Below are 14,567 nucleotides of genomic sequence, written 5' to 3'. Positions count from 1 at the left end.
AATCTACATACTCATTGGCTATATTCAATGTTTGAAGATGCTACACAAGAAAAAAAAATTCCATGACATCTAGATGTAGTGATTGCATTAGAGCTTCAAGACATTCCTACAGAGGAGACAGACATGGAGGGAGGAGTAACACACTTTTTAATGACTTGCCTGGTCATGACAAATCCCAGCAAGAAGCACTAGAACTACAGAATTTCATCAATTTCAGCTCACAGCTCCTCTCCCTACACAATGGCTACTGTTCACCACAAACAAGTGTTGTGCAAGAGTTATCCGCTCCCGCCCCTGCCTTCCTCTTATCTCCAAAGAACTCAGTACCTACATCTTTGAACTGAACCAATCCCAGCTCTCCAAGCTCAGCCACACAGCAATACGCAGCTTCCACCTGGAGAAACAGTTGTGACAAACACATCTCCTCACTTCGAAACACAGACGACATCTTGGCCCAGCCTTGGTCTAAGGAGAAAAAGATATTAACATTTAAGGTCATAAATGTGTGAAAACCTTAGGACATTTTTTTTTTTTTAGACGGAATTTCGCTCTTGTTGCCCAGGCTAGAGTGCAATGGTGTGATCTCCGCTAACCGCAAACTCTGCCTCCCAGATTCTCTTGCCTCAGCCTCCCGAGTAGCTGAGATTACAGGCAGGCATCACCACGCCCAGCTAATTTTGTATTTTTAGTAGAGATGGGGTTTCTCCATGTTGGTCAGGTTGGTTTAGAACTCTTGACCTCAGGTGATCCTCCCACCTCAGCCTCCCAAAGTGCTGAGATTACAGGCATGAGCCACCACACCCAGCCTGGATGAAATGTTTAAGATAAATTAAAATCTAACAGGGAAAATAAATGCATTAGGAATCACTCCTGATTTGGGGAGAGTTTTTTTTTCTTTTTTTGAGACAGGGTCTCACTCTGTTGCCCAGGGCTGAAGTGCAGTGGTGCAATTTTGGCTCACTGTAGCCTCAACCTCCCAGGCTCAGGTAATCCACCCATCTCAGCCTCCTGAGTAGCTGGGACTATAGGTACATACCGCCATGCTTGGCTATCCTGATTCTAAAAACAAAAACAAGATAGCACTTTATACCATCCATCAGACTGGCAAAATATTATACTTTATTTTCGAAACAGAGTCTTGCTCTGTCACCCAGGCTGGAGTGCAGTGGCACAAACACAACTCACTATAGCCTCAACCTCCTGGGCTCAAGAGATCCTCCTACCTCAGCCTCCTGTGTAGCTGGGACTAAAGGTGTGCACGACCACATCTGGCTAATTTTTAAATTGTTTTTGTTGAGACAGGATCTTGCTGTGTTGCCCAGGCTGGTATTGAACTCCTGGACTCAAGTGATCCTCCTACCCTGGTCTCTCAAAATGCTGGGATTATAGGCATGAGCCACTGTACATGGCTGGCAAAATATTTTAAAATATGACTAAAGACTCAAGTTATAGAAAGTATGAGAAAACAGGCCCTTTCATACACTAGAATGGCACTCCGGAACTCAATCCTGGGTATCCAACCAACTCTGGATTCCAGAATACTTTGTCCTCAATTTGTCTAGTCAGGAAAAATAGTTTTTGTCATCAGAACAAGGTTTGGTGAATCCATATGCCCATTGGGTATATCCAATGTTAAAGTGTAAATTCTTTGTAGCTTTTTCAGAGAGCAATTTATCAATGTCTGTCACATCGTCTATCCCTCATACCCACAAATCAAGATTTCTACTGCTATTTATCCAGATAGATCTGGATATGTAGGGAGAAACAGATGAACGAGGATGTTTCTTATAACATTGTATGTAATCATTATAATAAAGGGATGTAACCTAAATATCCATCAACAGGAGAATGATTAAATAGAGCCCTGCGCAGTCAGCAGGAATAAATCTGTATGTCATATATATGGAAGAAGGACACCCACGGGTAGGTGGGGGAGGGGAATGCTGTGAGTTAGGTAAGCCAAAACTGACCTGCAAGATATATTTCCGCACTTAAGTGCGTATCGACACTGCTGATTAAAAAAAAAAAACACTAAGACTTACACTCCTGAAAGGGGAATCTCAAACATATAGACTGAAATAGATTAAAACATCCACCATGCTCTAACAGATGGCACGTCCAGAGTTTAACTGTGAAACTGGGAGATGGTCTCCAAGCCAGTGCCACCAGTCCACACACAGCATACACAGCCAGGAAACCCAGCCCCGGTGCGTCAGAGGCCTCCCAACAGCAATCAATGCATTCCAGACCCTGGGGTGTAGCAGTTTGTCACTCCTGAACATTTTTCCACTCCTTAATAGACCATCAAAGTCATGCTGCCCGTCGGACTGCCTCTGGTGTCACTTGGGTAACAGGCGGCAGGGAAGGACACCTCCCAGGGATTGGAAGGAAGTGAAGCTCTTTCCAATGGCTCAATTGAAGGCCAAATGAGAGCCAAGGGCAGAAGGAGGGCACAGAAGCTATTCCCAAAGATCCTGATGGCCTTCCTGCTGCCAAACCACACTGTTTCCCCCCAAGTCAACCTTCTGGAAGAACTTCCACACCTCCAGAGTCGATTTAACTTGTTCATGTACAGAGTATCTCCTGGGCCGATCCATTGTCCCGGTTCCCCGTCGGACCAAGTCTAACGTCCTCAAGCTGCCCAGCCAAAGGCTGCAGGACCTGGCCTCCTCTGTGCTCTCCTCCAGCTTTGGCCTCTCCAGGGACCCGTGTTTCTCCCCAGCTCCCATCCCCTTCAGGACCTTTGCCCAGGCTTTCCCCGGGTTTGGAACCTCAACTCTGTCCTCTCCACTGTCCGTCCCATGCCCCGCATGACCTTGTCACTCCTCCAGTCTCCACGTAAGGATCTTCTTCCTCCGCAAGCCTTCCCTGGCACCCCCAGCACCCCCAAGGAGCTGAGCCCCCTCCTGCATGCTCCCAGAAGAGCAATCATTTGCAATCACTTGTTTAACTCCCTGGATTCTCCACACACAAACCAGTGAAGTCCATGAGGCTAGACGCACGCCCTGTTTCCACTAGCACACCAGTCTAGGTCAACAGGACCACCCAGTGGGCGCTCCGAAACCATTTTCCCACGTGTGGACCAGAGGATAAACATCATCCCTGAAGAAGTGCATGGTTTGGCCCCATATTTGTACCTTTTGACTTCAAGATGAATTCAAAGCTTTCCTACTGCCCAGTCTAGTAGAACTACAGCCAAGCGAACGTAGACCAGAGACCCCAGGCATTCGCTTCATGCAGATCAAAAGCACAGCATCAACACCCTTCTTACCCCAGCTTCCTCCAGGCCGGTCCTGGGTGGGGGTCTGGGGTAGACAGTGGTTTCCCCGACCTGATGCACGCAGCAGGGAGCCACAAGTCTGGCGGCCCTAAGGGCTGTCCTGGGCGGAGCTGCAGCCGGTGAATCCACAGGTGGCCTCCCCGAAGCGCCCCTCCCGGCTCCTTCTCCTCCCAGGCTCCCAAATAACCAGGAGGCGGCTCTGTTGTATCAACACGGACCTGTTGTGGGTGAAGTCAAACCTGTCCCACCGGCCAGCCCGCTCGGCCCCCGCCCCCCTGTGCCCTCTGCCATGACCTTAAGTCCTCAGCAGGAAGCATTCATTTGTTTTCTAATGAAAGTAACTTGCCCCTCAGGAAGCTGAGGGTGGAGGACAAGATTCTTGGAGGCTTTAGAAGGACCCCGGCAAACCAAAATATCCCTTTAACCTGTAGAAACAAAATAACGTTTAAAAAGAGTTTTGGGGGCCGGGTCCTCGGTGGCCCACGCCAGTAATTCCAGCACTTTGGGAGGCTGAGGCGGGCGGATCATTTGAGTTCAGTTGTTTGAGACTAACCTGGCCAACATGGTGAAATCCTGTCTGTACTAAAAATACAAAAAGAAATGAGCAGAGGCCGGGCGGTGGCTCACGCCTATAATCCCAGCACTTTGGAAGTCCGAGGCAGGTGGATCACGAGGTCAAGAGATCGAGACCATCCTGGTCAATAAGGTGAAACCCCGTCTCTATGAAAATACAAAAATTAGCTGGGCATGGTGGCACGTGCCTGTAATCCCAGCTACTCAGGAGGCTGAGGCAGGAGAATTGCCTGAACCCAGGAGGCGGAGGTTGCGGTGAGCCGAGATCGTGCCTTTGCACTCCAGTCTGGGTAACAACAGCGAAACTCTGTCCCCCCACCCCCCCCAAAAAAAAAAGAAAAGAAAGAAAGAAGGAAATGAGCAGAGCGTGGTGGCGCACACCTGTAATCCCAGCTACTCAGGAGGCTGAGGCAGGAGAATTGCTTCAACCCAGGAGGCAGAGGTTGCAGTGAGCCGAGATCACTGCGCTCCAGCCCGGGTGACAGAGCCAGGCTCCAACTCAAAAATAACAACAATACAAAATGAAAAAATAAAAATAGTTTTGGAAAATAGAAAAATCACACCATCCTATCAACTATTAACCAAACATTCTACTTTCAAAGAAAAATAGAAGACTCCTTACAAAATGCCCAATGGCTAAAATTCAGCTTCCACTGTGGCCCAGGTAAAAAGAGACAGAAGCAAATGTACCCTTTTCCTTTGGAGGGGGTCTTGTCTTTTCCTACTATTTGACAGAGGGTGGGCGGGGCAGAACAAGCCAATTAGGTAGTTTCTTTTGGTGGGGGAGGGCGGCTGCAACAGCTTTGCTTCTCCAGAGCGATGGCACAGATCCCCTGCAGGGATTCTCCCCTCCCCGCCCCCCGGGGGGGGCCTTAGAAGTTACCCCAGAATGAGTGAGGGGCGTGCTTTTTTTTTTTTTTTAACTTTTTAGTATGGAAGCATTAAAACAACTGCAAAAGTACAGAAAATAGTACAGGGAACCCCCATGTCCCCCCCACTCGGCCACAGCAGTTAGTGAATGTTCTATCATCCACACCCTTCCCAATTCCCCTACCCACCTCTGATTATTTGGAAGCAAATCCCACACATATTATTTCTTTCAAAAATGTTTCAGCATATATCTCTAAAAGATAAGGATTCTTTAATACACACACACACACACACACACACATGCAAACACATAAAATACTAGTCACTCCTAAAATTCAATAATTATTAAATTTGCCCTAATATCAAATATCCCATCAGGATTCCAATTTCCTAGATTGTCTGAGATTTGCATTTTTTTTTTTAAGAGACAGGGTCTTGCTCTGTTGTCCAGGCTGGAGTGTGGTGACGCAAACACTGCTCACTGCAGCCTCAACCTCCTGGGCTCAAGCGATCCTCCCACCTCAGCCTCCTGAGTGGCTAAGACTACAGGTGTGCATCACTATGCTTGATTAATTTTTTTATTTTTATTTTTATTTTTAGAAAATGTGACAACATAAAGACAGGGAATCACTATGTTGCCCAGACTGGCCTCCAACTCCTGGCCTAAGTAATCCTCCCACCTCCGACTCCCGAAGTGCTGGGATTACAGGTGTGAACCTTGCCTGGCCAAGATCTGCATTTTTAATAAGCTCCTCAGCTGATACCTGTGCATGATCATATTAGAACCATTGTTTAGAGAACACAGTGAGAAATCAAACTTTAGCTTGGGAAGCAGCTGGGTGTAGGCGGTTTGAAAAAATCAGCTAAGGAGACGCAGCAATTGTGAACCTGGGCACTGGAGGCCCAGGCCTCTGAGGGAGCAGGTGTTCTGTACTGAGGCCCTAGAGGAAGGGAGCTGCTTGGGTTTCTTGACAGGCAGAGCTGCACCCACCCATCCAGCCAGGGCAGATCCGCCCAAGAATCCAGACTCACCTGGGTGGCGTTCCAAAGGCTGAACTCAAGATCTGCAAAGGCGAGCAGGAAGATAAGAACTGAAAACTGCAAAAAGGCATTACCAGTGTTGACTCTACCTCTCCCTTCGTATGAGCTCTGGAGGCACTAGGAACCCTGGCCTCAATTCGGGCCTCCCTCCCCTCTCCATTTCCCCCGCCCACCCTTATCCTGTTCTTCCCCAAGGCGGGCATTTGCGGTGTCTCCCAGCCAGTGGGTGGGGCAGCAGTTTTTAAACGTCTGGGTGCTCAGAAACCACCCAGGAACATAAGGGAAAAAGAGTACATCCTAATGGTTAAGAGCAGAGGCTCCGGCCCGACAGCCGGAGTCAGGATGCCAGCTCTGCCATTTACCATGCATGACCTTGGGAAAGCTATTTAACCCCAGGGCCTCAGTGACCTTATCTGAAAAATTGAAGAGGCTTATTTAGAAAGTGGAGACATAGTGGGGTGTGGTGGCTCTCATCTGTAATACCAGCAGTTTGGGAACCCAAGGCGTGCAGATCACTTTGAGGCCAGGAGTTCGAGACCAGCCTGGCAAATACCGTAAAACCCCCACCTACTTCTCTACTAATATAAAAACTAGCCAGGCATGGTGGTGCACACCTGTAGTCCCAGCTACTCGGGAGGCTGAGGCATGAGAATCGCTTGAACCCAGGTGGTGGAAATTGCTGTGAGTCAAGATCGCACCACAGTACTCCAGCCTGGGAGACACAGTGAGACCCCATCTCAAAAAAACAAAAAAGAAATATGTGCATGGGATGTCAGACCAGGAGGCTGACGCCACACCACGTGAGGTCTGCAAGACATGTGAAGTCTGCTGGGCCAATTAGAAATTTGGCTTTTATTCTAATAGCATTGGGAATCCCTTGGAAAATTTTAAGCAAGGGAATGGCATCATCTGTTTCACATTTTTAAATATATTACTTCGGGCCAGGTGCGGGGTGGCTTACACCTGTAATCCCAGCAGTTTGGGAGGCCGAGTTGGGCAGATCATGAGACCATTCTGGCCAACATGGTGAAACCCCAACTCTACTAAAAATATAAAAATTAGCCGGGCGCGGTGGCTCAAGTCTGTAATCCCAGCACTTTGGGAGGCTGAGGCGGTTGGATCACGAGGTCAAGAGATCGAGACCATCCTGGTCAACATGGTGAAACCCCGTCTCTACTAAAAATACAAAAAAATTAGCTGGGCATGGTGGCGTGTGCCTGTAATCCCAGCTACTCAGGAGGCTGAGGCAGGAGAATTGCCTGAACCCGGGAGGTGGAGGTTGCGGTGAGCCGAGATCGCGCCATTGCACTCCAGCCTGGGTAACAAGAGCGAAACTCCATCTTAAAAAAAAAAAAAAAAAAAAAATATATATATATATATATATAAGTTAGCCAGGTGTGGTGGCACCCGCCTGTAGTCCCAGATACTCGGGAAGCTGAGACAGGAGAATCACTTGAAGCCAGGAGGCAGAGGTTGCAGTGAGCCGAGATTGCACCATTACACTCTAGCCTGGGGACAGAGTGAGACTCTGTCTCAAAAAAAAAAAAAAATTTTTTTTTACTTTGGCTTCTGCATCTGGAAAAAATGGAGTAGAAATACTTTTTCTTCCCAGTCAGTAAAAATAAAAACCCTGTAGAGTATATGCACAGAGAACATAAGCAGACTATGAAAGACGGACAGAAAACAAAGCCTCTAGGAATCTCAAGATGCAAGGACCAACACAGAGGTTGAGTTCTCTGGGTTTTCCTGTTACTTCCTACAGATTGAGCCGAAGCAGGCAGATTACCTGAGGTCAGGAGTTCAAGACAAGCCTGGCCAACATAGTGAAACACCATCTCCCCCAAAATACAAAAAGATTCAGCAGGGCATGTTGGTGAGTGCCTGTAATCCCAGCTACACAGGAGGCTGAGGCAGGTGAATCACTTGAACCGGGAGGCAAAGTTTACAGTGAACCGAGATCACCCCACTGCACTTCAGCCTAGGGGACAAAGCGAGACTCCATCTCAAAAAAAAAAAAAAAGAGCATACATGACTTCTGTGGTTAGACTTGGGTCCCATCCCCACAACATCTCACATCTCATTATATATATATATATGCAAATATTCCAAAATCTGAAAAAATCTAAAACACTTCTGGTCTGAGCATTTCAGATAAGGGATAGATAATCAACCTGTATATTCCAGACTCATTGTAGCAGAAGCCAGTAACATGTGCAGCAGAAAAGTTCCAGAGAAAACCTGCTCGCTCCTGCAAAAGGACCAGGAAAGGCGCAGCCTACCAAGAAAGAAAACTTTCAGAGAATCAACACTCGAATCCAGCTAAACGCCACCCCATTGCCAGCAAAGCCCAAGTGGGGAGCCTAGCCTTCCGGGCTGAGTGGGGAGTCTGAACCTCAGCCCCACTCTGTGGTAACAAGGCTCCCTTGTTCACCCCTGTTGGGGGTGTCAGAAGAAACCTAATCAGAACTGTTACCCCACCCATTGATAATAAGCTCCCCTCCCCATCACTGGTGGTGAACGTCACGTGTGGAGCAGTAACGAGGCATCTCTGCTCCTCTAGCCTGGGTGGTATCAGCAAAGATCTGAATCGAATAAAGTGTGAGAAACGCTCTACCAACTTCAAGGCTTACTGTAAGCACCAGTAATCAATACTGTAGTACTGGGCCAGGTGCGATGGGTCGCGCCTGTAATCCCAGCATCTTGGGAGGCCAAAACAGGCAGATTGCTTGAGCCCAAGAGTTTGAGACCATGCTGGGCAACTCAGGGAGACCATCACCTCTACGAATAATAATAATAAAGATATTAGCCAGGTTTGTGGTGTGTGCCTGTGATTCCAGCTACTTGGGAGGCCAACCTGGGAGGAGTACCTGAGCCTGGGGAGGTCGAGGCTGAAGTAGCCCACGATCATGCCACTGAACTCAGCCAGGGTGACAAAGTGAGACTCTGTCTAAAAAAAAAAAAAAAAAACTAAGGTGAGCTCAGGGAGGATATAGAAACCTCCCGTGGAGCAGAAGCGCAAAAGCTCGCCAGCTCTTGATTTTCAGTATGACTACAAACCGTGAAAGCGGGGCCTCAGGATCCTTCTGACCTTTTGGGTTTTAAGCAGGAGGTGTCAGAAATTTTATCTTTTTTTTTTTTTAATTAAAAAAATAATAATGTTTTTTAAAAAAGAGAAAAAAAGATTGTAGTATTGGTGGAAGGATAGGCACATAGATGGAATATTTTTTTACTCAGTCTACCAGTTCAAATGCTAATCTAGTCGAGAAATACCCTCACTGGCACACCCAGAAACAATGTTTTACCAGCTACGTGGGCATCACTTAGCTCACTCAAGTTGACCATAAAAATAACCATCCCAAGTCCAGCCCTTGTCAGCTTGGCACCCCTACACAACCTCTTTTTTTTTTTGAGATGGAGTCTCACTCTGTCACCAGGCTGGAGTGCAGTGGCACGATCTCAGCTCACTGCAACCTCTGCCTCCAGGGTTCAAGCGATTCTCCTGCCTCGGCCTCTGAGTAACTGGGATTACAGAAACGCATCATCATACCTGGCTAATTTTTTCTGTATTTTTAGTAGAGACGGGGTTTCACCGTGTTAATCAGAATGATCTTGATCTCCTGACCTCGTGATCCACCTGATCCCAAAGTGCTGGGATTACAGGCGTGAGCCACCGCACCCGGCCCTACACAACTCTTAAACCACATTTTATTTCCAAATAAAGACAATGATAGGGTTATAATTCCACCCAACATGATATGACTAAAACTGCACTAATCTCTTCCCCAGAAGAGGTGGTAAACTCCTTGAGGGGTGTTTATTCTTCTCCTGTACCCCATAATTTCATTACTATGATGTAAAATTAACAGTACTTAAATACTGATATGAAATCAATATATCTTATATTTCACAATAAGGGGAAAAGAGAGAAGAAAACAGGTATTTGCTTAATATGTATATACATATGCAAAAGTGTGTTCAGAAAAAATAAGGGAAAAGGCCAGGCGCGGTGGCTCACACCTGTAATCCCAGCACTTTCGGAGGCCGAGGCGGATCACCTGAGGTCAGGAGTTCGAGACTAGTCTGACCAACATGGTGAAACCCTGTCTCTAAAATAAAAATAATAATAATAATAAGGGAAAAGATTCTGATTGATGATGATAGTCTTTGTTTCTGGAACTGGCGATGTGGTTGTATCCAGTTTTTATAACTACCTATACTACAGAATACCTATTCAATATTCCCTTTGCCTTCAACAAGCACCTCAGCTGGTCATGGTTCTTTTTTTTTTTTTAACTCTGTCACCCAGGTTAAAGTGCAGTGGCATGATCTCAGCTCACTGGGATTACAAGCACCTGCCACCATGCCTGGCTAATTTTTTTGTATTTTCAGCAGAGACGGGGTTTCACCATGTTGGTCAGGCTGGTCTCAAACTCCTGACCTCATGATCTGCCTGCCTCGGCCTCCCGAAGTACTGGGATTACAAGTGTGAGCCACTGCGGCCGGCCCTGGTCATGGTTCTTTACCGGGTGGAGAGATCCAAACTTTTATTCCTGAGGAGTGTGAGCCATTTGTGGTCCTACCTGGCTGGTGGTGTTGCAGTTTCCCATTGACCTTAATTAAAGAGCAGGGTCACACTAAGAGATGCAGGAAGGCGGCCGTCCCCAACCTTTTCGGCACCAGGGACCTATTCTGTAGAAGACAATTTTTCCACAGATGGCTGGTGGGGGATGGTTTTGGGATGAAACTGTTCCATGTCAGATCACCAGGCATCAGATCCCTAAGCAACACACAACCTAGATTCCTCTCATGCACAGTTGACAATAGAGTTCACGCTCCTATGAGGATCTAATGCCGCTGCTGATCTAACAGGAGGTGGAGGCTCAAGTGGTAATGCTCACTCACCTCCTGCCACGTGGCCCAGTTCCTAACAGGCCATGGATTGGTACCAGTCTATGGACCCCCAGTACCATAGCTGGCTGATCACCCCAGGGAATAGTGCCATCTTGAGGGCTCAGTGTTGGTCTCTGCTGCTGGCAGACTGGGCACTCAGCAGGGGCCATAGCCAGGTTGGCCTTGGCAAGTGGAAGTCCATGTTGCCGAGCCCATGAGCACCTCCATCCCAACCACCATGGCCACTTTGTTCATGAGCCCATTGGGCAATGTCAGGGATGGCTGGGGAAAGAGAGTTTCAGAACAGCCTGGGCAACACAGTGAGACCTCATCTCTATGAAAGTCTGGGCGTGGTGATGTATGCCTGTGGTTCCAGGTACATGGAAGCTGAGTTGAGAGGATCACTTGATCCCAGGAGGTCAAGACTGCAATGAGCTGAGATCACGTCACCGCACTCCAGTGTGGCGTGACTGGACTTTGTCTCAAAAAAGCCAGACTTTGTCTCAAAAATGAAAAATAAAAATAAAAATAAAAAAATTTCACAGAGAAGGCCCATAAATTTTTGTTGACTTTATTCCTCTGAATCCAAACGTCTTATCAATAAGTCTATGATAGTTGTTATTCTTGCTCACTAGGTCCAATCAGTATATTATCATCAGTGTAATAGACCACTGTGATATTTTATGAACCAGAGAGATGATCAAGATCCTTGCAAACTAAATGACGGCACAGGCTAGAGAGTTAATGTTCCCCTGATGTAGCACAGTGAAGGTGTATTGCTGGCCTTACCAGCTAAAAGCACCCTGCTTCTGCTGGTCCTATGAACAGGTGTGGAGAGAAGGAGATTTGTGATACAAAATCTAAACTAGTTCCAAGAAGCCTTTTTTGTTGTTGATTCTTTCAAATTTTCTTTCTTTTTATCTTTTATCTTTTTTTTTTTTGAGACAAGTTTCGCTTACAAAATCTAAACTAGTTCCAAGAAGCCTTTTTTGTTGTTGATTCTTTCAAATTTTCTTTCTTTTTATCTTTTTTCTTTCTTTCTTTCTTTTTTTTTTTTTTTTGAGACAAGTCTCGCTCTTGTCCCCCAGGCTGGAGTGCAGTGGTGCGATCTTGGCTCACTGCAGCCTCTGCCTCCCGGGTTCAAGTGATTCTCTGCCTCAGCCTCCTGAGTAGCTGGGATTACAGGCACCGGCCACCATGCCCAGCAATTTTTTTCTTGTATTTTTAGTAGAGACGAGGTTTCACCATCTTGGCTAGGCTGGTCTTGAACTCCTGACCTTGTGATCCACCCACCTCAGCCTCCCAAAGTGCTGTGATTACAGGCATCAGCCACTGCGCCCAGTCTCCTTCAGATTTTCCATATGGGCAATGAAGTCATCTGTGAATAAAATTTTATGTCTTCCTTCCTAATCAGTACGGTTTTCATTCCCTTTTCTTATGGCATTAGTTAGGACTCCACTATGATGTGAAATGGAGTGGTGAGGGAGAATGTCCTTGCCTTGTTCGTAATCTTCTCAGCAACTGTTTTTAAGAAATTTTCTTTTCTTTTTTTTTTTTTTTTTTTGGTAGAGTTGGGATCTCACAATGTTGCCAAGGCTTGTCTGAAACTCCCGGCCTCAAGCAGTTCTCCCACCTTGGCCTTTCAAAGTGCTGGGATTACAGGTGTGAGCCACTGAGCCTGCACTCCGATAATTTTTAACAGTGTCAGGCCGGGCGCAGTGGCTCACGTCTATACTCCCAGTACTTTGGGAGGCTGAAGCAGGCGGATCACGAGGTCAGAGGTTCGAGACCAGCCTGACCAACATGGTGAAACCCTATCTCTAAAAAAAAAAAAAACAAAACAACAGTGTAAAGAGGACCTGAGACCAAAACACTGGACAACCACTAGTCTGAGGAGCAGAATGGGTGTATGAGTTTCCCAGGACTGTGGTAACAGAGTACCATAAACCAGGTGGCTTAACCAACAGAAATGTATCACTCAGCCCTGAAAGTTGGAAGTCTGAAATCAAGATGGCAGGCAGGGTTGGTTCCCTCTGAGGGGTATGAGGAAGAACCTTCCATGTCTCTTGCCTGGCTGCTGGTGGTTGCTGGCAATCTTTGGCACTCCTTGGCTTGTGGAAGCATCACTCCAAACTATGCCTTCACCTTCACATGAATGTGTCCGTGTCCGAATCCCTTTTTATATATAGGACACCAGTCATATTGGATCAGAGGCCCACCCCACTCTGGTATAATCTCATCTTAACTAATTACCTCCACCAAGACCCTGTTTCCAAAGATGGTCACATTCTCAGCTCCTCAGGGTTAGAACTTCAACATACGAATGGAACAGGGTGGCACACTTTAGCCCATAGCTAGGGAGAGGCAATGGGGGTCCAAGCCCGAATACAGAGAAATTCCAGGATTTTAAGGCTGCTCAGAGGAGATGTGGGCAGTAGAAAAGTCTCTTTTTAAAGTTTATTTTCTTGTTAAAGAATAAATTGTAAGTGTGCTAATAACTCTTTGTCAAGCCCTATCCTGTGTAGTTGTTAGGTATGCCATGTTTACAGGCACATAGTAGATTCTATGTCCTTGTACTTTAACCAAGATATGTGTGCTGGATGTGCTCACAGGCATGTTCCAGCTCTCCACTGCTTTTACCTGTTTAGAATAGTTTTAAGTTAGGCCAGGCGCGGTGGCTCACACCTATAATCCCAGCACTTCGGGAAGCTGAGACGGGTGTATCACAAGGTCAACAGATCGAGACCATCCTGGTCAACATGGTGAAACCCTGTCTCCACTAAAAATACAAAAAATTAGCTGGACATGGTGGCACGTGCCTGTAATCCCAGCTACTCAGGAGGCTGAGGCAGGAAAATTGCCTGAACCCAGGAGGCAGAGGTTGCGGTGAGCCGAGATCGTGCCATTGTACTCCAGCCTGGGTAGCAAGAGTGAAACTCTGTCTCAAAAAAAAAAAAAAAGAAAAAAAAGTTTTAAGTTGTTAGCCAATCGGGTTTTAGTTTAGATTGTGAAGTCTGACTCTAGTCAATAAAGATCAGACACAGCAGTAAGGACAACCCCAAATGCATAAGGAATAAGGAACAAATTTGGGTGTATGCCCTTTGTTCTTTGTACTTTTGTGGCATGATGGCTAGCAGTTCAGGAAGTAAAAATTACGTTGCAGAAAGATCTTTTGTCTCAGTGCTAATTTTTCTTTGCAGCACCGAGCATCTATTTCCAACAGGAGACAAACAAAAAACAGAGGGAGGAGGATAATCAGAAGAGTGAGAACTCAAAAGAAGAAAACGTCTCAAGAATCATGGAGTGTTCATGAAGGGGAGGGCTGAGAAGGATCTGGAGGTTACTGGGGACCCCGTGGATCCACTTCAACGGAGTGCAATCGGCAGGATTCAAAGTAGGAACTGGGGACTCAGAGAAAAGTCAGTGGCGGGTGAAGAAAGGATGGGAACAGAAATTGGCCAGGCATGGTGGCTCACACCTGTAATCCCAGCACTTTGGGAGGCCAAGGCGAGAGGATCACTTGAGGTCAGAAGTTCAAAACCAGCCTGGCCAACACAGTGAAACCCCACCTCTCCTAAAAATGCAAAAATTAGCCAGGTGTGGTGGTGCACTCCTGCAATCCCAGCTACTCAGAAGGCTGAGGCAGTAGAATTGCTTGAACCCAAGAGGCAGAGGCTGCAGTGAGCCGAGATCATGCCACGGTACTCCAGCCTGGGCGACAGAGTAAGGCTCTGTCAAAAATAAATAAATAAAAAGATGGGCACAGAAATCAACTACAAACAACTTTCTTTCAAAAACACCAACTGTGAAGAGAAAGGAGGGAGCAGCGCAGCAGCTGAAGACGAAATGAAGCATCAGGAGAGGGTTTTATTTATTTTTTTCAAGAGAAGGAACAGTTGATAACATCCCCCCC

General features: G+C 46.7%; 1 protein-coding gene across 4 annotated transcripts in view; it reads right to left on the bottom strand.

The window, feature by feature from the left end:
* The window catches only part of ATP6V0A4 (ATPase H+ transporting V0 subunit a4), a 98,821-nt gene that overhangs the window by 66,890 nt on the left and 17,364 nt on the right, over nt 1-14,567 (bottom strand). For 2 of the 4 annotated variants that reach the window (XM_074379021.1, XM_010340368.3), the window contains exons 3-4: nt 3,272-3,498; nt 332-465 (exon numbers count right to left, since the gene is read on the bottom strand). In XM_074379021.1, coding sequence (XP_074235122.1) covers nt 332-448 — 117 coding nt within the window. In that variant the 5' untranslated portion in view covers nt 449-465; nt 3,272-3,498. The remainder of the gene's footprint in view (nt 1-331; nt 466-3,271; nt 3,499-14,567) is intronic. The other 2 variants (XM_003929749.4, XM_074379022.1) reach the window with 1 other exon arrangement.

This window comes from Saimiri boliviensis, chromosome 10, assembly GCF_048565385.1.
Source record: "Saimiri boliviensis isolate mSaiBol1 chromosome 10, mSaiBol1.pri, whole genome shotgun sequence".
Taxonomy (NCBI): Eukaryota; Metazoa; Chordata; class Mammalia; order Primates; family Cebidae; genus Saimiri; species Saimiri boliviensis.
The sequence above is the reverse complement of the archived record's forward strand: the minus strand, read 5'-3'. Positions and strand labels throughout refer to the sequence as shown.